At 40.8% G+C, this 23,434-nt stretch overlaps 1 protein-coding gene across 1 annotated transcript in view; it reads left to right on the top strand.

Moving 5' to 3' along the window:
- RDH10 (retinol dehydrogenase 10) overlaps nucleotides 1-23,192 on the top strand; it is a 32,308-nt gene extending 9,116 nt beyond the window's left edge. The window contains exons 3-6 of the mRNA XM_004602388.3: nucleotides 16,219-16,317; nucleotides 17,986-18,131; nucleotides 21,565-21,696; nucleotides 21,793-23,192. Coding sequence (XP_004602445.1) covers nucleotides 16,219-16,317; nucleotides 17,986-18,131; nucleotides 21,565-21,696; nucleotides 21,793-21,916 — 501 coding nt within the window. The 3' untranslated portion in view covers nucleotides 21,917-23,192. The remainder of the gene's footprint in view (nucleotides 1-16,218; nucleotides 16,318-17,985; nucleotides 18,132-21,564; nucleotides 21,697-21,792) is intronic.
- The last annotated feature ends 242 nt before the right edge of the window (nucleotides 23,193-23,434 follow it).

The raw sequence follows: 23,434 nt of genomic DNA, 5'->3' as shown, positions 1-23,434 counted from the left end.
AAAGTCCATTGCAGCTATATCTTCCTAGAGACTATGACTCTATTGATCTCTTTTTAAAACTCAGATTCTTTCAGGTCCTATGATGACCCCCTTCTTATCTCCTCCTGCCTTCCCAGTCTTCAGTCTCCAGCCTTCCAAGCAATGCCTCTGCAGTACTGTGCACTCATGCCTCCTCTCACTGTGTACCTCCTGCGGTATTTCTAAAACAGTTGCCATTTTATACATGTACCGTCACTGTTTTGTGAAATCCCTCAAAACTGAACTGTCTGCCCTTTCTTGAATTCTCTGATGCACCAGGCATCAAGTCAGCAACAGTATATATCTCTTTCCTCATCCCGCACACTTCTCTTGGGTCACCAAGCCCTTACTGTTGAAACCATGCACCTCGATTGTCACTTTCTCATTCCTCATCCTCATTGGTGTTTCTGTTCCTCTTTTCTCCAAACGTTTTTTATTTTTGGGTCACACCCAGCAATGCTCAGGGGTCACTCCTGGCTCTGCACTCAGGAATTACTCCTGGCGGTGCTCGGAAGACCATATGGGATGCTGGGAATCGAACCCGGGTCAGCAGCATGCAATGCAAATGCCCTACCCGCTGTGCTATCGCTCCAGCCTCCCCCCCCCCCCCCGCCCCCGTCTCCAAACTTCTTTCCAGCCTTTGCCTTTGCTCTCCAACCTTCAGGTTACCTCAGTAAACTTGTTTGTTATGTGCTTTCTTAAAGATTACTCTGACTAGAGTAGAATACCTATCCCAAGCCTCATGAGGCCATGTTGTTGATAGCATGAAATCCAGGCTCTATGGCAGTCTAGGTCTCCCGAAACGGATTTCCACCTGACTTCCACATTCATCCTGCCTAAACTTTATCCAGAGGGGACACCTTGTGACCTGAAGGAGCACATTCAGCTGTCTTGCCATCTGAGTTTTGTCTCACTGAGAGACAAGTTGAGTAGTTCAGATGTATCACTGCGTCTGAGAAAAAAAAAAAAAAGCACATTCAAAATGTTGATGTAATAGTATCTTTATATATCGAATTCTTACAGAAGAGTCTCAAAGTGCTGGTTCAGGGAATGACTCTTGTTTGATTATATGCTACTTATCTCCATTCCTAGAATCAAGGTTGGTATTTGTTCTTTTCTCCTTCATTAGTTCTACATCCAGGGCTTTGTCCATTATCTGCCCAAGTAGGAATTAATCTATAGAACATGTCAAAGTAGAAGCATTCTTTATCCTGTGCTAATGCTAACACTTATTGAAGAGCTTTTCAGCTGGGCTGAAAGGAGAGTGCCCGACAGTCCTTAACCATTCACTGCAGGATCCGGTCACTGGGGCCTAGGGAAGAACTACAAACCCCGTGGTTAAATGCTTAGCTGCTCACATTCTCTCCACTTATTCTCTGTAAATTTGTTTTCACCTTAATCCTTCTTTTCTTCGGGATCTTTGGCAAATTCTAGTGAATTGACTTTAGCAATTTGAATATTATATAAGATGCAGCAGTCAGTGAATATCTTGCAAGCAGTTTAATTGCCTCACTTGGAAGTCAGTAATTTTTTAGTGTAGGAAACTCCTTTTAAGTTTTTTTCTTGTGTGGAGGGGATTAATAGAAGCCATCTAAATTTTTGCCCTAGTTCTTTCAGACACTGATGTTAAGCCTATTTCTGTTATATGCAGTTTGCATCCATCTAGTCCAGATGGATAAATGTAAAGATGAAGTATTTGCTTGCTTGCTTAGGAATGCTCAAGAAATGATATAAGTAGTTGCCTTGTGACTATGGTACAGTTTTGACCACTAGACTTGGAAAAATCTATTGGAGCCCATGTTAAGTCCTAAATATCCAGGATAATTTTAGGACAATCCCCACCCCACCCCCCAACACACACACACATTGTACTCTACTGAAATTCCACTAGGGGGTGTACTCGATGGGTTGATCTGTATCTTATTTCCTTCTACACACACAACCAGTATTTTCTAAGATAAAGGGCCTTTTGTAGCTAATCTTTGGAGTATGACAAACTCCGATAGCCTTACGAAATAGGGACGTATTCCCTGTCTCAGCTGAATGGTTTCAGGCCAGTGATTTGAGTCTGTAACTCAGAGGATCAGAGTAAAATGTGTTAATCTCCCTTGGTTTAATTAGTAGTTTCTCATCTCAGAATTTGCTAAGTAGATTAATTAACTGCTTCTTATAATTTCTGTTAACCGGCCTAAAAAAATCTCCTTCTCAGACCAAGACTCCCACTAAGCATGGCCAGAAAAAAATTATTAAAAGGATGAAGTCTTTTCATTCTTTCTTTGAAAATATCTGCTGATAGACCAAACATATAGCTGCTCCCATAATAGGACAATCTTAAAGAACTTTCCTGTGACAAATGCTGCTGCGATATCTTTGTTAAGAGTCCAGCAGCCGGAGCATGGTCTTCGGACTTGATCATGTTTACCTACCCCGGCAAATTCGGCTGGCCAGTTCATCACCGGATCACTGGGTTTACACAGGCTTACACCATCTCAGCTATGAAAGGGCTGCCTTTCAACTGAAGGAATGCGAACATCTTTTACTTGATGCTCTTACCCAGCACGACCCATTCTTGAATTTCTTTTTCTTTTTTCACTTTATTTGTCAATTCTCTTAAAACTCAAGTTCACACCTGTCAGAGACCATTTTCCTAAATGCTCTAAAACTAAAATTAAGTGAGCTGTAGGGGGTGGTTGGGGAGGGGAAGAGAATGGAATATCCTCTCATAATGATCATAAAACTTTCAACACTGCAGCAAATGCTGCTAGAATATTTAACAAGTAAGGGCAATTACTGCTGCAACCTTGAGTGCTGTCAAATTAGCCCAACTGACAAGCCACTTACAATGAATTCACATTTGGAAACAAAACATTACTTGGTCTGTGAAACTTTCAAAGATCACACAGTGATGTGTGAAAGGTGGCAACGGTGTTAGGTGTTAACACTGCCTGACGACTTGGGGGGCTTTTTGGTTTGGGGAGACCTTAGTGTGTCTCACTGCTTGCTTACAATGTGAATTTCTTGTCTTTCATTTAAACAGTTTAATACTGGAATTGTGAATATTAACATGGTTCAGCTTTTTAGTGTTATTCTAAACAATGAGGCTCAAAATAACACTTCCCAAATCAGTGTAACTGGAAAAATATTTGTGGTGTAACTTATGTAAGCACATGGGTATTTTAAGGACAAGTGAAACTTAAAATTCAAAGCCTGAATTTTCCCACCTGCTAATAGTAATTAACATACTGCCCCCTACTGATTTCTCAATGATTCTTTTTCTTTCTTCTTTTTAAGGGGTTAGTCCTATAATCTTTTGGGAAAGTGAAACGTATTGTATAATTTTTAAATATTTCTGTACTTCTACTTAAAAATTGTGTGTTGCAATCTTATCTGTCAAGTATTGTAATTTACATTTATGTTTTTAAGTTGTGACTTTCTATTTCTGGGGGAACAGGATTGAAGAAGAGCATAGGAAAGAGGTGTTGCTGGAAGGTGTTTTTATTGTTGCTTCCCGGCATCCTGATAGATTCTGATGAAAGGGGTTAGGCAGCTAAAGCCGCAGTTTGGCGATCTGTTTTTAAGGCTGCTGCTAGTGGTCAGCTATGGGTTTCTGACAGAAGTAGGGCTTGGCAGTGCTGGGAGGGCAGGGAAGCCTGGAAGCCATACATAGTAGGAACCAGGAATTGCAGAAACCTGGAGAAACAGCATGGCTAAAAATAGATAGCACTTATATCGAAAACAGTCTATAAATATGTACTTAATGAGCCTTGAATAGAATTACTGTACTTTTATACAGCACTTACATTTTACAAAGCCCTTTCATAAACACTCTTCTCTCATTTGAGCCTCAGAGCAACTCTGAATTAAGTACAGCCATTATCCTCATTTTTATGGATGAAAGGAATAAACCAGAAAGGTTATGAAACTTACCTGAAATCACCGCTGGGTAAGGAAGAAGCAAAGACTGTAGGTTAGAACCTCTACAAATGCTTATCTGGGCTCCATGTTCAGAACTCTGAGTAGACGTTCCTGAGTCACGGATGCTTGGCCCTGTGGTATACTGTAAGAATCCAACCTTCAAATGTTGTTTTTATTAGCATGCTTATTTTAGCAATGACTGGTTAACCCTAGCTTTATATCCCCAGAAAGGTTGTACCATAAACTAGACAAGCATATAAAATTCTTGACTACAATACCAATACCACACTAAAGTTGTATTATCATAACCAGGTCATGTGCTTTTCTGTGCCTTCTCAGTAATTTTTCATAGCTATATCTGAGGTAGTCAGTTCCTTAAGAATGGTGTAGTACATCCTTGCCCACCTAGCATTCTCCTCTTAGTTTATTTGCCACTGTTCACAAACTGGACATCAGTAAGACAATGATAGTTGGAAATGATCACTCGGGAGAAAGGGGGAGGAGAGAGAGAGAGAGAGAGAGAGAGAGAGAGAGAGAGAGAGAGAGAGAGAGAGATGCCTGGCGGGTGGCAGAAGGGAAAATGGGGACCTTGCTGGTGGGAAATGTACACTGGTGAAGGGATGGGTATTAGAACAATGTATAACTGAAATCTAATAATGGACAACCTTGTAATTGTGTATCATGGTGATTCAATTTTTTTTTAAATGAACATGAAATGTATTGAATAAAAGGTTTTTCTCTGAGGGACTAACTGAAGAAAACTCTTATGACTACTTAGTACCAAAATGTCAATTATCAGTGTAGCTTTTTAGTTTGATGTTTTATTTGCTTTAAACAAATCTGGAAGATGTAAAGTTTTTATTCCTTACATAATAACCCTGTGGACTTAGATTTCCAGATAACTTCAGTCTTTGGAAAGGAATGCTAATCATGAATTTTCAGAATTAGACAGTTATTGTTGGCTGATGATAATTCAAACTTATGGCTCAAAGCACCTGATTTTTAAAGGAGCAATTTCCCCCCCCTCTGGGGATTTTCTGGTATGCTTACCAAAATGTGACAGCTTCAGAAAGGTGAAGGTGGAAAATGCAAAAGGTCTAAAAGGATCTAAATTCCTTGTCTTGAAAGGAAAGCTTTCAAAACCTCTGGATAGGGGAGAGGGTTTTGACATCTTCAGGTCTCTTTTGAGAGCTTTTCATAATGGGAATGGAGTGGTGCTTCTTAGTCCATCTGGGCTCCTGTAACAGAATATCATAAACTGGACAGCTTATAAACAATAGAAATCCATTTCTCACAGCTCCAAGATCAAGGTGTGGGCAGATTCGGTGTCTGGTGAAGGCCCATTTCTGGTTCATAGGCAGCTGTCTTTTCTGTAATCTCCCATGGTAGAAGGTGGGGTGAATGTTCTTTCCGCAGTTTCTGTCATAAGGATACTAATCCCATTCGTGACAATTTTGGGCCCATCTCATCGTGTAGTCATATCCTAAGACACCTCCTAGTAATCTCACATTGGGTATTAGGTTTCAACATAAGGGTTTATGGGGGACACAAACATTAAAATCATAACAGAATAGCTTGCTAGTGATTAAAAAAAATGAATCCAGAGCGAGTATATCGCATCAGTGTATATACTCCCATATTTGTGTGTTCTTGGCATTTTTTTTAAAAGCAGGCTTTATCTGAAAAACATTGGCGGAGAAAGATACAGAGAGTGGGAAATTGGACTCTCCAGCTCTTAATATCCTGGTTCAAAGAACTAGGGTGGGATAGAGAGTAGAGAAAATACTAGTTTTCCTATTTTTGCAGTATTCTAGAAATCGGTCTGAAGCGACTTAAGATTAGAGCAGACATGCCCCCAGCTCCCAGGCAGCCTGTGTCAGAGCAGCTCTGTCCCCTTCCCCATCATCTGGAGCAGAATCTGCTTTTCTTTGTTTGCTTGCTTGGTTTTTTTGTTATTGTTGTTTGTTTTGTCAGGGACCAATTCCAGGGGTGCTCAGTGAGTCGTCCTGTCTCTGTGCTCAGGAGTCTCTCCTGGCTGTGCTTGGGGGACCATATGCTGTGCCAGAGATTGAACCAAGCACAAAGGCAAGCGCCTTCACCCCCTGGACTATCTCTATGACCCCAGAACCGACTTTTAGTCTGATCTTTATACTCATCAAGTTTTGAGGAGGATTTCTTCTCAGTATTCTCTTTCTATACTCACCTTTTTTTTTCCTTTCCTTCTCTTCCTTCCTTCCTTCCTTCCTTCCTTCCTTCCTTCCTTCCTTCCTTCCTTCCTTTTTCTTTCTCTCTTTTTTTTTCTTTTCTTCTTCATTTTTTAATTCTGGCTCAGTGTCTGAAAAAGAAGGGTCGAGGTACTCCTTCAGCTCACTCTTCCCCTTGGTTACTATGCCAGGATATATTTTTCAAGACATAATCATAATGCATTTAAGAGTTGTGTTCTTGCTGCCAAGAACCCTAATAGCTGTCTGGAAGTATATTTCAGAAGGCCAGGGGCCTTGTCTATTGTACACCCTCATTTGCAGCTCCTGGCCCCTCGCATTATTGTTGGCCTTTAGTATTAGCTAACAGAAGGAATGGTATCTCGCTCACAATTGCTATATGTAGGAGGAAGTTTCCTTCTTAATTTTCACAATTTAGCAATGTTTTGGGTCAGTCATTTAGCTAAAGTTTGCGATACTGTCTGCTAAGCTTGGAACCAGACCAGTATTGGATCAACATTATTGTCATTCACAAACATTTTATTTCGGGCCAGACCCAGCGAAGTTCAGGGCTTACTTCTGGGTCTGCTCAGGAATTATTCCTGCAGGCCGGGGGTCCATATGTGGGGACAAGATCCTTAGGTCATCTGTCTGCAAGGCCAAGTGCCTTATATGCTGTGCTATTTCAATAATCCTACAAATAGTTTTTGATCTAGTAGTGGAGTAGTAATTTGACAGTACTGTCATAAACTAAAGTGGCAGGCTTATTAATCCCATTTTTTTTAAAAAAATGTCTTATTTAAAATTTTTTGTTTTATTTTTGGACCGCAACCAGCAATGCTCAGGGCTTATTCCTGCCCCTGTGCTCAGGAATCATTCCTGGTAGAGCGTGGGGTCAGGAATTGAACTCTGGTCAGCTGCGTCCACAGCAAACACCCTACCTGCTGTGCTATCTCTCTGGCCCTAACCGCAAATTTAAGTGCAGATATTTTGTTTTTATTCAGCCAGAATGTCTTACAAGCCTAGAAAAAAGAAGTCATTATAACTTGAGAATTAGATCTTAGAAAAAAAATCCCTGGAACCTGGGACTTGCTAATGTGTATGTTTCTTTTAAAGAGCAGTTCTCCTGGGGGCCATTTCCCTCTTGGGGGCATTTGGCAACATCTGGAAGACATTTTTTGCTTGTCAGAACTGGTGGGATTGTTATTGGCATCTAGGGATAGATGCTGTAGCTGCTGCTGAACATCCTACAATGCTCAGGACAGCCCCCCACATTATAAATTGGCCCAGCCCCTCTGTCAGTGGAGCTGAAATGGAACTAAAACACTGGCGCTTGAACTTGGATATATACTGGAATCACTTGAGAATCTTCTGCGATGTCCAGTTCTCTCCCTGATGTAATTGGCCTGGGAAGTGACCTGGTCGTTGGAAGTAGCCCCCTCATCTGGTGATTCTAATACGTAGCAAATCTTGAGAACCGATGTTTTATAGAAAAGGTCACATCTACATTTGTTAAGTTTAAGAGGCTCACAAAATTGTTATTTTTTTTCTTTTAATAGTGCTTAACACACGGACTCTCAAAGATTCTGGGTAGATTTTAAAATGTTAATAGTGCATATTTAAGAATAAAATTAGTTTTTGAGTAATAACCTGAATGAAGTTCTCTTTCATTTAGGTAAGGATTTTTTGTAAAGTATTTCCAAAAAGCCAGCTAGAGGTATGAAATGCAAGGGATGATGGGAGGTGGTCATGGGATACTTCCAAGCTGCACTGTTCGAGCAGAGAGCAGGGGAGCACCATACTTTCAGATGGCCTGGCTCTCAGCCACTGAGCATCATGTGTGGTGCTCAGGGCTCACTCCTGGCTCTGTGCTCAGGAATCAATCCGAGGAGTTCGGGGGATGGAACCCAGGTAGGCTATACATGCAAGGCAAGTGCGCCACCCACTATACTATTGCTCCAGCCACATATGCACTAATTTATGTCACTAGGAAGAACGGCACCCTCTGCTCTCAGGAAGATCTGTCATTGTAATGAGACTTGAAATGTGGTTTAAGTTTGGGGTAAAGCAAAGGTATTAACAACCCATTGTTTAGCAGCCTATTTAGCTGCAATTTTGTGGGCTATTTTCATTATTCCATAAAGAGTTATTAAGTAGGTAAAGGATCTAAGCCGAAGCTTGAGGGAAACGAGGGAATAGACTTTAATATTGAGGACGCAGCCAGGGGGAGGATCAGGAAAAGCAGCATATCAGAAACCATATTCAACATTCAGCATTTTTCTTAATACATTGAGCTACCATGAACTCAGCAAAACCAGAAAAACAAGGATTGTTTTGCAGATAATTGGCAAAATTTTAATATGTGAGGCATGAATTCAAGTTACATTATTTTAAAAGGCACAGCCATGACAACATATAAATGTGTTAATGAGTAGATATTTTTACTGCTCGCCAGATGCTGGCAGCTGCACTAATGGAGCTGATACCTTGTTGAGTCATTTACGAGAGTCTTGTGCAAACAGTACCTTGGTATTACAGCATGTGTTTTTGAATGTGCAGCAGATATCGAAGAAAGAGTTAATGGATTTAAGAGACAACATTTTTGATCTGAGAAACATTTGTAATATTTCCTCTTTGTCTCATAAATAAGCTAATCAAAATTTAGAGAGGCTTAATTAATAATGGAGGTTAAGTGATTGGCTATCAGGACTTGGGTGATTTCTGGATTTCAGATATCAGTATTTTTTTCTAGATGAGTTGAGTGTTAAGTCAACTTATTTATGGTATTTTCACATTGCAAGTCCTGAAATATAAGGAGGGGACTTGGGGTATGATTCAGTGGAGAGGCTTACATGTATGAGACCCTGGGTTCAATTCCCAGCACCACGAAATAAAATGTAATGGAATGTCGATATCTGAGTCACTGCCTCAGGATAGATTCATCCCATGCTTTTTAACAGTGGGAAGGCAAGTTAATGAAGCATTTATTTTTGCTGAATAACTAAAGGTGTCATCATCTAGGTGTTCATTTGAAAGCCTGACGCTTTTATTAGCTTCTTGGTTGCAGGGAAACTGTAGGAGTGTACTTGAACACGTGTGTTAAGTATTAACTGCTGATGCCTCCAAATGTGAAACTAGCCTCAAAATAATAAAAAGGATAGTAGATGTAACATTGGTATGAATTTGACTATTATGACATACTCTTAACCTCACCCCTACAACTCAAGAGAACATTTTGTCTCAATTTGATAAAGATTTGGTGAACAATTTGTTAAGTCTGAGAAAAGAGTTCCAGGCTTCAATATCTTGGGATTCTGTTGCATAATTCATTAGGAGACCTTTCTGTCTCAGACATATCCAAATAGAAAAGAAAAAAGCAAGCTCTTATTGGGCCAGAGAGAGAGTGAAGCAGATTGAGCCTTGCCCAGTCAGTCCCCAGCACCACAGGTCCCCAAGCAGTGCCAGATGTGCCCCCTCACCCCCCCCCAAAAAAAACAGAAATAAAAGAAAAGGAGAGAGGGAGGGAAAATGGGTGGCAGGGAAGCATGAATTTTAGGATTTATGCTATCAACAACAACCAAAATATTTCAGCTTACTAGCAAATGCAGATTTAGGTTTGGCTTCTCAACTAGAGATGATTTTGTGATGCAAATTTTTTAAGGAGCACTTTTCTGTGGTCAAAGTAAAATTTCTATAGCTGATAATTTATTAAATAAACACTTTTTAAATCTATAGAACTCAGAATTTTCAGTTAGAATAGAATAGAGTATCTTCTATTCCCAGATTAGCATAGAGATAGCAACATTTTAATCTTTTTAATTTATTGGGTTTGGGGGCTACACCTGACTGTGCTCACTCCTGGTGGTGTTCAGGGGATCAAACCCAGGTTGACTGCATGCAGGGCAAGCACCTGCGGTACCGTCTAGCCTCAACATTTTTAATCCTTCAACACCCTCAAGACTATCTGGTTGACTCTTTTTAACACAGTTAACCATATTCTCAGTGATTTGAATAGTTTGTTCTTCAGAATATGTGTTATCCAGGAGCAATGACTTTGTTTCCAGAGAAGAGTGCCACCAGGTGTCATTTTCGCCTTGTAAATAAATATTTGTTCCCTGGAGATTCTGATAAAGATAAGTTACTCCAGTAGCAATACAGAAAACACCCAAGGGTAGTGTTTGGCAGCTTGGATGGTTGCCATAAGGATTGCCACTTACTCTCTCTTCACTGGGATTCTTTTCATTTGTATTTTCTTCCAGATTAGAATATATCACTGTCATCTGGAGATTCTGAAACCTACTCAGAAAATGACTAGTCTATGAGGATGGTATAAAATGTTTTTCCTAGCATAAGTAAACATTTACTCTTTAGCAATGGAAGTTTATCAAACATTCAAATGAGAGATAAAGACTTTCAAAAATTGTTCCCTTAAAGAAAAAAAACTTGTTAATAAGCCAAAGGACTATTGTAAAAATAAAATAAGAGGCCTTTTCCTTCTATGAGAAATTAACTTTTTATTTACCTTAGTAACCATAACTTGAAATAGCTTACAAATATAGAAAATGTTCTGGGTGTTTTTCACCTACACCTTTAAAATGTTGTCAGACTCAAAATTTTAAAAAGTCAGACTTTTGCCGGATACCACATTTCTTCACATTTTCTTTTGTTTAACTTTGGGCTAATTTGTTCTGACAGTCCAGCTGCAGGCTCTGCATTGCAGCCTGTCATTAAGAGCCCCAAGAATGATCTGGAGGGTTGGGACTGTTAGAAGTTAATTTGGCGTAAACCTAACTTTCAAAGATTCCTTGAGAAATGACATGTCATGTGTACGTCCAGTCACACTCCTGTTTAAGAAGTTCTTGTTTATAGTACAAATATGACCTTTACAGTTATCTTTCAAAGTGCCCAGTTCTTTGAAGAGGAACCCCGAGGAGCTGTGGTGATATTAGACTTGTTAAGCATGTTTCACAGGAATGTCAGTGTCCATTTGAATGTCCTTTTCCTTCTCTCACCCCCTTCCTTTTTAGTCACAAAGTAACCTTGTCAGCTGTGGCAGATTCTTTGTGTGTGTCTGTGTGTCTGTGTGTTTGTGTGATGATGCTGGGGATTAAACCCACAGCCTCACACATGCAAGGCAGTACTCTACTGCTGTGTTATATCCCAAGCCCTGGTCACTTTCAACCCTATGTTCTCGCTGAACATACCAACTAATGCATCCCGGTGACTGACTCAGACCCACTGGACCCATCGTTTCCCAATGAGAAACTAGCTCCTGTCTTGTGTGTCTTCGCTATTTGGATAAGAGGACATAGTGACAAAATGGGGTGCATTTCTCTGACTTAGCACCTAACTAACTGTTCTACCAGCCAACTCTTTCTCTTTACCACTTGGTAACTCGGGATATAGATCATGCATCTTAGAGTGGAAATAATGCATCAGTCATGGTGCTCTGCGAGTTTTCTGAGTTGCCAGTCTCGATAAACCAGCATTCACCAATGGCAACACATGCCTGAATTTATACCTAAATCTTTAGGGCTTGTGCCTCATATTTGCCCTTCATGTTCTTCAAGTGACTCTTTGAGACAAAGTTAAAGATCACAAACCTTAGCTTGAACTGACTGGTGTCATGGCAACTAGTACTTCACCTTTTGCCAGTCCCCATCTCATACATGCTACAATATTTGTGCGCATTAATAATTCATTGCAGAGTGCCAGGTTCCTTTGTGCTGTCAAGCTGTGTCAGGGACAGAATATGCTGTGCTATCTCAGATGTCATCTAGCAGACTGTGGAGGGCAAGAGTAATTAGAAAACTCATCAGGTTACTTAGGAAATTTTTCTGAAAACGTGAGGCTTTCTAGCCGCCCCCTTTTGTGGCATTTCTCTTGTAAAGTAAGGAAAAAAATTAGAGTTGACCAAAGTTTATTTGATAAAGTGCCCCAGACATAAGGCAGGAGTTTCGTTGTGGAAGTAACACGTGAACAAATGTAATTGCTTCCCTCCATTCCTCAAAGGAAATGATTAACAGCTTTAGTGCTGGATCACGTGAAACAGACTCACACATGAACCCTGGAAACTCAGGTTTTAAAAGAAACCTGAGTGGCCCTGGCATGCATCTTCTTATCTCAGGCATGCCTTTACCCGGCGCACAGTAGGTAAGTCCTGGACAAAAGCTTCAGAAGACAAACCTGTCTGCTTCCTCGACCATTTGTGCCTAGCTTTTCAGTTTCTGCAACAGCTTGCTTGTTCTCCACATAGTAGTCATTATAGTAACTGTAGCAATAGGCCTATGTTTTTTAAAATAAAGACCATTAAGCTTGGTCTTGCATTGTGTAGGGTATGCTGCGGTTTATAGAAAGTCAAATTTGTCTTCAACTAGGCCAAGAAATCACCTTGAAAACTAAGCACTGATCTGCTCTGTGACTTTTAAAAATAAAGAAATAATTCATCTCTCTTAAAAGAAAGCTCCATATTAAAACCTGTGTCACATTTACAGCTACTTAAAATGAAATGTATTTCCCTGAAAAATAGGTTGCACATTATGATTAGACAAAATTTTAGTCACACACCCATATTTGATTGTTTCCTTCAAATACAAATCCAGCAACTTAACCGTCCCTCAAACCACATTAGGAGCTGCAGAGGTGAAAAGGAAGCAGGGCTTCCGAATCCTGCTCTTAAAATGCACGGTTGAGTCCCCTACTTGTGAGAAGAGTAAGTGGAACTGCTGTATATTTGATATTCTGATTTAGCACAGATTAAATGCTGATGAGCATAAATTTTACTTAGATGCAGGAATGATACCATTTACCTGTCACTGGCCAAATCATAAGACAGAACCTGCATGTAATCAATATTCAGTAAATAATTGTTGAGTGAATTAACTTAATGCCAGAAGATTAATTTCATGGATGAAGGAGAGGAAGGACATTATTCAGTGTTAGAACCATGCAACTGATTGAACTTAAAAAACAAGAACTTGTTAATCTTCTATCACTGTTTTTATATAGTGCCGGGGCCCTGGATTAGTCATTTAACACCTGCAGGCCAAAAAATCACACATGAATATGGGTGAAGTTATTAGAGCCAACTGCTGGCTCAGTATCTGCATATTTCTAGTTCAGAGCCACATGCCAACTAGAGTTAAAGTGGACACTGACCTTGGGAATGATCACAGTGAATTTTTCCTGCTATTTTATGTTGTGTGACTCTGCAGTCCTTATACTGAACAACTTTAAGAACTTTGAAATAGGACAATTCATGCTGAGTCTACTCCTGTTTTCCAAAACTAGGTAAATGTTTTATACTTATCCAGAAATACCTCTGGATAATGTTAGGAATAAATTGTATATGTGTGTGTGTACAACATGTACAACATATACATATATACACATTTATATATATAAATATATATAATCTAATCTGATAACTAATCACAACTGGATACTTAGAAGATTTATAGATTTGATTATGGGTGTGGTTTCTAATGTAGAATAGGATAGGCTTTTCTGAAATGTTACCTTACTGAGTTCTGTGAAATAATGGCTTTTTACCACTTAATAGAGTCTATGATCAGCCTCTAATGGCCCTAAGTAACAGGCCTTGCCTTTTTTTTTTTTACCATAAAGCAAAAATAACTATCCTAACCATTCCAAAGGAAAAAACAAGCTCAAATGTGTCTTGCATCCAGCAGTGCCATGGCTGTGTCCCACATTTGTCTTCCACAACGCCTGGCACGGTACTGTAGTTCTCCCTTAGTTTTTGAAAGAATAAGCTATTTTCCAACTTAGTCTGAACTAACAGACAAACAGAAAAAATCAAAACCAAGACATCGTAAAGCAAAGTTGGTGAGAAAATTCAGAGGCTGGAGTGCATGCTTTGCAAGTAGGAGGCCTGCATTTCTCCCACCTGCATAGGGTCCCCTGAACACCATTGAGTGCATGCACCAAACCAGATTGTTTCCTGAGCACTGCTGGGTCCAAAACCAAAAAAGCTCATAAAACATGATTATATGTTATGGTGATGATACCAATTATTTATGTCTTAAATATCTGTGCACAAAGCCAAGTTGAATAGAATAGGATTAGATAAAGCCCTAGTACTATAACTTCCTTCAAACGAGAATATGGGTGGGGAGGGGGGGACAGAAACATAGTACAGGGTAAATCAAGGCACTTGCATAGCTAATTCCAGTTTGATCCCTGGCACTGATTATGGTGCCACAAGCACTGCCAACCGGGGTCACTGATCACTGCCAGGCATGACCCCAAACCAAAAAAATAAATGAATGAAGGGGAGACTCTGGTATTATAATTAAAATAAAGTACTTTTAGAAGCAGAAGGCTATGTAGTATGATGTAAGGATAATATGATCCTGTCACCCTTGAATTATATAGAAGGGCATCAGAGTGTGTTGTCAGGAAAGAGTTCATGGGGGAGCTTCACAGGTGAGAGTGTGACATGTATAAAGCAAGGAAGCCTGGACGAGTAGGTATGTGTTGGCGGGGTAGGCATGTTGCATGATGAACAGGAGTCAGACAGGGAAGACCTTTGGCTGCTTCAGAAAAATTCATGGGGCAGCTAACTGCATCATGGATGGGAACATGGAAAACTGAGAGCAATGAAGTGACTGCTTCAGGTCTTGTGCATGAAGAGGTACCATACCAAACTAGATACTTCCACAAACATTGGCAATCCTTCACAGTGAATGCTCTGAGGAGGAAATGCCACTCTTCTCCAAGTCCACTGTATCGTGTTTAGTTTCTTGGTGTGTGTGCCTGTGTGTTTTCCAGCTTAAATCATAGGCAGTTGTGTTGCCAGTGGAATATAAATCACAGTAGACAGACTGCTCTTTGCTGCTTTCTTTTAAGAAGCAGGTTATAAAACTGTTGGGAGCTTGGTGGAGTAGTTAATGGATCATATTTAGCAATTTCAAGTAATTAAAGAAAAATACAGCCTTACATCTTGTAGGCAGCAAGAGAGCACGAGAGAAGAAGAGTGACTAAGAAATCAGTGCCGCCACCCCTGGGTTCGTTGCCCCGGGACAGCTGCTGTGTGCTCTCTGAAGGTGGCACTTTGTGGGGCCTGAGCGTCAGCACAGAAGGTGCTTTGCCGACCTGGGTTGAATCCCTGGCATCCCATACGGTCACCTGAGCACCTCCAGGAGTGGTCCCTGACCTCAGAACCAGGAGTAAGCCCTAAGCACAGCCAATGGGCCGCTCCTCCACACCCCCACCCCCACCCCCAAATGAATGACACCCACCTGCCCCCATGGGAAAGGCCCTCAGAGCAACCCCATCCTGGAGTGTGGTCACTCAAATGCTATAAATTCTTACCTGTGCTGTTAACATTATGACACTTTTTATTAGAATGATTCTGGATGTGGAGCCAGAGAGTTAGCACCAGGAGTTAGAGCACGTGTTTGATCCCTCACACTGCACAGGCCCCCCCTGAGCACAGAGCCAGAAGTAGGCCCAGGCTACTGCCAGGTGGGGCCTCAAAACCGATCAACAAATGAAAGGGACTCTCTAAAGTTTTATCCTGTCATCGTTAATGGCTTAAAAGATTTTATCTCTTTTTTTGTATATATTGGTACTAAAGCCCTGCTGGAATATTCTTCCTTCATGGGTCTGTTCCACTCTGGGCCTTGCCAGTAGGCAAGTAGTAATCCAGCACAGCTCTGCGTGGTGGTGCAGAGGGCCCACCCAGACCAGAAGGTCCTGTGCTCAGGGAGATCCCTGACCCGGAGTGGTTTAGATGAGCAGATAACTATCACTTGAGAGGTGATAAAGAGCCCTCCACTAATGGCTTTCCTTTCATCTCCAGGCAGTGTCCCCACAAGCTCTGCTCTTGTTTGTCATAGCTTCAACAGGCCTGCCATGCCAATGATACGCTACAAAGTTTACCAGCCACTTAATGTCCCCCCCCCCTTTTCTCCCCTTCTTCTTCTTTTTTTTTTTTTTTGATAAATGTAAGGTGTTTTTAAATGAAGCTTGGAAATGTAACATTAGGTAAAAGTTTGTTTCATAATCTTGGAGTAGGTTTTAGATAAAAGTTCTAAAGCTCGATTCTTACTTTTTCTTTCAGACCACTAAGGCTTTTCTTCCTACAATGCTGGAGATTAATCATGGTCATATTGTGACAGTTGCAAGTTCCTTGGGATTGTTCAGCACTGCTGGAGTTGAGGTTTGTTGGATGGAAAGAGTTTTCTTTATTCAGCTGGTTTACCATTTTTGGTTTTTTGGTTTTGGTTTTTTGGTCTCAACTGGCCATGCTCAGGGGTTACTCCTAGCCTTGCACTCAGGAATAACACCTGGCATTACTCGGGGGACCCCATAGGGTGCCATCAATTGAAAGGCAACCCGTGGAACGCAAACACCCTACCTGCTGTCCTATAGCTCTGGCCCTGGTTTAACTGTTCACAATGATACCACAGTCCTAAGACTACCTGTTGCCCGCATATCACAGAAGTCCTGAAAAAGCACTCTATTTAAGTTCTGTTTGTGGCATGTTCCACAGTGACACAGGACCAGCTGTTGCATTGCAGCTCCACAGCTTCTGCCTTAAAGGTAGACAAAGCAGCAGCAGCAGTGAGGAGTAGGTGGGCTAGGCCTCAGGATGCCCCCTTTTCATTAGCAGTTTCACTTCATGACAGTAGGGAGGCCCAGGGTCAAGAATGAAACCATGGAGGGCAGTGGCAGTGCCACGTTGAACAGATAAATGAGGCCAAAGGTTGACATTCTGTTTTGGTCAGCTTGCCAAAAGTGAGCTATCTCGTATTAGCTCATCAGATGAGATGATTCTGGCAGATGTGAGGTGTCATGCACTTAGTAAGTCTGTAGGACTTGGCTTCATCAAGCCCTGTTCTTTGTGATAGTCAAAAAATATATGTATACATATATTCTGTGCTGTTTGTCCTCTGGATACCCATAGTCTAAAGAGATCATTCCATGTAAATGTGCTACAGGTCACAGAGTAGATGGTATCTACATTCTACATTGCTATTTCCAAATTTAAAATTGGGCAATAGGGAAATTAAAAAAAAAATTTTTTTTTTTATAGCATGGTATTCAACCCAGGGCTTCATACTTGCAAAGCATGTCTTCTCCTGATAAGCTACATCTCCACTTTAAGAAAAATTTTAATATTGTGTGTCCGTAACTTAAGTCCGAGTTTAAGTTTACAAGAATCAATCACTTCATTTTTATTTCACCTGAAAGAAAAAAACAGGATCATAACAATGTTTAATCCAAATTAAATTCACTTTTGTTCTCCTTGCAGTAATTTAAACTAACTGATTTTTAGTCTCTCTACTGAACGAGAAAGACCATTTGTATATTTCCCAGACAGTTCTAAATGAATCTATCTTGGGGCCACAGCAATATACAGCAGGTAGAGTGTTTGCCTTGTCTGCATCTGACTAGAGTTCAGTCACCCCATAAAGTCCCCGAGGCACCACCAGGAGTGATCCCTGGGCACAGAGCCAGGAGTAAGCTCTGAGCACTGCCAGGCGTGGTCTTCAAACAAACAAACAAACAAACAAACAAAAACAGAATCTCCCTCCACTCTTATCAGCTTATCAAATTTCACAGATTCTTTATGATAATTTCCCCTAGGTAATATGGTACTTCATCGGGGGGGGGGGGGGGGGAAATATTCATGTGTCTGCTGTTGCTTTTGAAATATTATTTATACACTAAACCACATACAGATCTCTCCCCTAAAACTCTCTACTTAATTCACTTAATAACCATTATATCAAATATATAAGGAAAGTAAGAATTAGGGAAGCCCACATAAATTCAGGGATCTATGCACAAACTTAGAATTTCTGCTCTCTTTCTCCTAAATCAGGATTACTGCGCCAGTAAATTTGGAGTTGTGGGTTTTCATGAATCTCTGAGCCATGAGTTAAAGGCTGCTGAAAAGGACGGAATCAAAACGACATTGGTGTGCCCTTACCTTGTGGACACGGGCATGTTCCGAGGCTGCCGAATCAGGTCAGTAAGAACCTATCTTCATACTTATAAAAAGCTGCTTCCAAAACCATCTTTCTGGCCCACTCTTAGGATAGGTACCCCACTCCAATTCCTATGAAGTCTATTCTTCTCTCATTATTTCTAAATGCCTTTGAAGTGTGCTATCCTTTCCCCTATCTTATTAATAAAATGTCTATCTTTTAAAAAAGAATCTGATTTCCAGGCCTGGTGAGAGAACTCAAAGGTCTGTAATACGTGCTTTGCATGTGAAAGATTGGGTTCAGCTTCGAGCACAACATCGTCCACCAAGCCAGGAGTAGCCTCTGAGCACCCCTGAGTGCTCTGCAGGAGGAAACAGATGCCCAGGGGCCAGATATATGATAGTACAGTGATTAAGGTGCTGGTGACCCCTCAGTACATTCAGGTAGTCCAAGAAGCTAAATAAGTGAATAATGAAAACCATCCTTCCCTTTTGGGAGGACTTGTGGAATTGAATCTTCAAACGTAACATTGAGTTGTATTTGGTTGAGAGTTACCAATGTCGTTTTAATTGGTCGGTTGTAAAATTGATGAGTGTAAAAGCTTGAAAAGTGAGGGGCTCTGAACATCCAGAGTCAGTCTAGAAGCATCGGGTCAGAGATGACTTCTCAGTACCTGCAGGAGAAAACAAATACCCAGGGGCCAGAGAGATAGTACAGGGGTGATGAGCACCACCAGGGGTGGCCCCAGCCTCTCCCCACCCTCAAACCCCCATACGCACACAAAGTACCCAGAATTTTTCCTGAGAAGCTACTTCTCTTTAGGGGTTATTTTGCTTCTTTGATATTTGTATTGGTAAATGTGATTTTGGTTTGGCTACTAGATAAAGTCATTGTCACAGAAGAGTAACAACTTCTAAAAATGACCTTTGAATGGTACGTCTTAGGGGTCAGAGTGATAGTACACTGGGTAAGGCTCTTGCCTTGTCTGTGGCTGATGCAGTTTGATCACCAGCATTCCATGTGGTCCTTGAGCCCACCAGGATTGATCCTTGAGTGCAGAACCAGGAGTAAGTCCTGAGCACTGGTAGGTATGTTCCCCAAAACAAAACAAAACCAAAGATTTGTACATCTTAGATTTGGGGGCTTCTTTTCTGCATGAGGTGGGAGTAGTTGGAGTCCACATTTGATGGTGCCCAGGGGCTATTCTTGGCTCTGAGCTCAGGAGTGACCCCTGGTGGTGCTCAGGGAACCATGTGTGGAGGCCTTGGGCAGCATGGAAGGCTTACCTTACCCCTTGCACTATTTCTCTGGCCCCAGAACTTATTCATTCTTTGCATAGAGTACATGTAACTAGAGTCACTCTTGGAGAAGAGAAGAAGCATTTATATTTATAGAAAATGAAACAAAATGAAATAAAATACCTACACTTGGAAAAGGAGGTATATGGGAATTGAAAAGTCAAGTCCCATCTGAACTGAGCTAAGCAGAATAAATAAAACCACGAATGATTGAGAGAGACTTGTGAAGACATGCTTGCTTGGAGATCTTTGCTTGGATGAATTTGAAAGGCAAAGGGGATAACCCAACCAGTCCGTTGCTTGGTGAGGACTGTTCTTGACACATCCCAAACCTGAGCAAGCTATGGAGTAGGTGGAGGGAGCTTTGAGTCATTCCACCTCGGGTCAGTCTAACTCCAGGGTTGGAACTGGGAACCCCAAGCCGTCGAGCTCTGCCTCCTTTCCTCTGTGTGTGTATGTGTGCTTGTGCATATGTGTATTGGTCTGATTTTTCCCTTGTAAGTACTTTTAGGAACCACTTCCTAAAGGTCTCAATAAGCCTGTTTTCTGTTTAATGTCACAGCAGGTATCCAAAGCTCTGTTGCTATAACACAGCTATTTAGAGTGAAATGAATATTGTTATTTGGGGGCTGAAGAGACGTGTGTGGGGTGTGTGGGGCATTTGCCTTGCATGCTGCCGGCCTGGTTCATTCAATCCCTGGTACCCCATATGGTCCCCTGAGCACACCAGGACTGATTCCTGAGTGCAGAGCCAGGAGTAAGCCCTGAGACTCCCAGCTGTACTCCCCCCCCCCCCAAAAGAAAAAAGATTACTGTTATTTTCATGTGTGACTAAATTCAGTTGATGGTAGGATGTCTATGCATTTTATTTCAGAAACTCCTAGAGAAAATACCTTTGCAGCACTAGACTGATAGTTCAATGGGTGAGGTGCTTGCTTTGCTCAAGACTGACCCGGATTTGATCCTTAACACCCCATATAGTTCCAGGAGTACTTCCAGGAGTGATCCCTGAGTGTAGGTCCAGATGTGACAGAAAACAAAACACAACACAAAACAGAAGTGTTAACTTTCCCTATGCAGGCATCCTAGTGTCAGAAAGGAACTACCAGTGGTTGCACATGACCATTTAATAACAAAATCATGTTGGATTGAGTATTGATTATACCAAATACCATTTATTGGGAAAAATATATATATATAAGGGACTAGGAATGAATCTTGGTGGTAGAGATCATACCTTGAATGTATGAGGCCCAGGGTTCAATCCATGGCAGTACAATAATAACAATAATAATATGAAATACTTGAAAGGCATTTAATTTAATTTATTTATTTTGGGGTTTGGGGCCATACCCAGTGCTACTTAGGTCTTACTGCTGACTCTGTGCTCAGGGATCACTCCTGGTGGTGCTTTAGGGACCATATGTGGTACTGGGGATCTAACTGGGGTCGGTTATCTGCAAGACAAGCACCCTCTGTTCTGTCTCTCCAGCTATGTTAAAGAATTGTAAAAGCAAACATAATTTTCTTACGTTACAGAAAAGCACACCAATCTTTTTTCTTAAATTTATTTTTGGGGGCTGGGGTGAGTCACACCCAGCAATGCTCAGGGGTTACTCCTGGCTCTGCACTCAGGAATCACTCTTGGAAGTACTCAAGGAACCATATGGGATATTGACATGGATCGAACCCTTGCATGTGCCACATGTAAGACAAAACCCTTGCCTGCTGTAGTGTAACTCCGGCCCCAGAACAATCTTTTAAAACCTGTTTTTTTGGGGGGGCGCTGGAGAGATAGCACAGCGGGTAGGGCGTTTGCCTTGCACGCGGCCGACCCGGGTTCAAATCCCAGCATCCCATATGGTCCCCTGAGCACGGCCAGGGGTAATTCCTGAGTGCAAAGCCAGGAGTAGCCCCTGTGCATTGCCAGGTGTGACCCAAAAAGCAAAAAAAAAAAAAAAAAAAAAAAAAAAAAAACCTGTTTTTCACACTATGCAAATTCAATGTGTTCACATTAAAATTTGGAAATAATGTAGAAAAGCACCATAAAGAAAATAGACCCCAACCCCTGCCCCTCTAGTTGCATCCTATGTAGATGGAAGCTTTTATATATGTATTCAGTTTTCCCAGTCCTACATTTTTAACTTCACTTTTTGGGGGGGATACAACTTTCAGGAAAGAAATTGAGCCTTTTCTGCCCCCTCTGAAGCCTGATTACTGTGTGAAGCAAGCCATGAAGGCCATCCTCACTGACCAGCCCATGATCTGCACCCCTCGCCTCATGTACATCGTGACTTTCATGAAGAGGTAAACTCCTCAGCCTCTGGATCTTTCCATTCCTACCCCAGTAACTGTGAATACAACACCTTCCACCCTTGCTAATCACTGGCTTTTCTTTTTCAGTATCCTCCCTTTTGAAGCAGTTGTGTGCATGTATCGGTTCTTAGGAGCGGACAAATGTATGTACCCCTTTATTGCTCAAAGAAAGCAAGCCACAAACAATAATGAAGCAAAAAACGGAATCTAAGAATCTTTTTATTGTCTATGGAATATCACTTCTCTGAAGACGATCAAGATGTTTCCAGTCTGATCCACTTCAGCGTTATTGACATTCTCTGGATTCTAAATCCATGTTGACCTTTTTTAAAAATCAACTTTACAAAAAATAAAATTAAGTGTAAATTAATCAACTAGAGTACTTGGAAAATAGAGTCAGCAAGATTGAGCTTAGATTGTTGCCACCAGGGACCTGTTTTAGGGAGAACCCTAAAACAAGTCAGCGTTTTAGACAAGCACTGTGTGACATCTCCTGGAGACTAATATTTTTCTTTAGTGAGCAGAAAGTCTCGAGATGGTAATCCCAGTGTGTTTAGCATCTGTGTTTTTCCCTAAATTCCCACAGAGTTTATTCTTGTCCTTAAACTCTAGCCGGCTGACACCCTTGCAACTTCAAGGACTGATAGTGCTGTATTTCCTCATGTTTTCTAAGTTTCAGTTTTGCAAAAGCCTGTGTGGCTTTCTCATGGTGTTTTGTATGTTATACTTATTTTTAAAAAGAATTTTGAAATCTCCATCGATTTAAAATAATGATGTTTGATTGCTACAGGAAAGGTGATCAGGTGTCTTTCTTAAAGTCATAATGACTGAAGTGTTAGCTGACTTTTCAATTTTATCTCTGAAACATTTCCTCAAGTAGCCATTACTCTGAAGATCTAGTAACCCAAAAGCATCTCATACATTTTTCTACCTATGAATTTTGCTGCATATGGAAAGTGTCCTTTCCTCGGGAAGTTACTATGTTTCACTTCTCTGGATGGACTTTTATATAGAGTACATAGCAGCTCTTCGAGAAGACAGTTTCTGAAAAATGGGAACTTGTGTGTTTTTAAAAGTCCCCATTTTGTGCCAACTATGATTAGAGGGGGGTATGGGGTGGGGGGTTGGAATCTTATTCTATCGAGTAAGTATGGAAGGGTGTAAAGATTCCTTTGAAAGTTTTATTCACATTGTAGAACCGCAAATGACATTTTTACAGTATTTTTTTGTAAAGCAAACTATTTTGTGCCTTGAATTTGGTAAATGTGTATTAGTGAAACATTGTAAAAGTGAACTTCTACCTCTGTATCTAAATGTATACCATTCACTTGTAAATTACTATAAACTATTATGTGATTGCTTTTTTTTTTTTTTAGACTGTCTTGTTTCAATAGCAACCAATGTTTCAGGCTATTAAAATAAGCCATCTTTTACTAATTAATTGGGAAATTTTATAAAGGACTGATTAAATTTAAAGAATTAATTTACATACAGCTGACTGTGTGATTATTAGTTATCAGCAATGTTTTAGAAAAATATTACCTGTTCTCTTCGTTTGTTTTTCCTGTGCCATTTCCCACCCTAGAGGAAGAAAAGTATTTGAATGGGTTGTTATTGTTCTGGAACACACATTAAAATTTACGGTGCAGACACACACATTTTTAAATTTTGCTATCCCCATTGATTAGACACGTATCAGGGACTCAAAATCATCAACACGCTGCATGCC

The sequence above is a fragment of the Sorex araneus genome, chromosome 2, assembly GCF_027595985.1.
Source record: "Sorex araneus isolate mSorAra2 chromosome 2, mSorAra2.pri, whole genome shotgun sequence".
Taxonomy (NCBI): Eukaryota; Metazoa; Chordata; class Mammalia; order Eulipotyphla; family Soricidae; genus Sorex; species Sorex araneus.
This window is presented reverse-complemented; position numbering and strand designations above follow the sequence as displayed.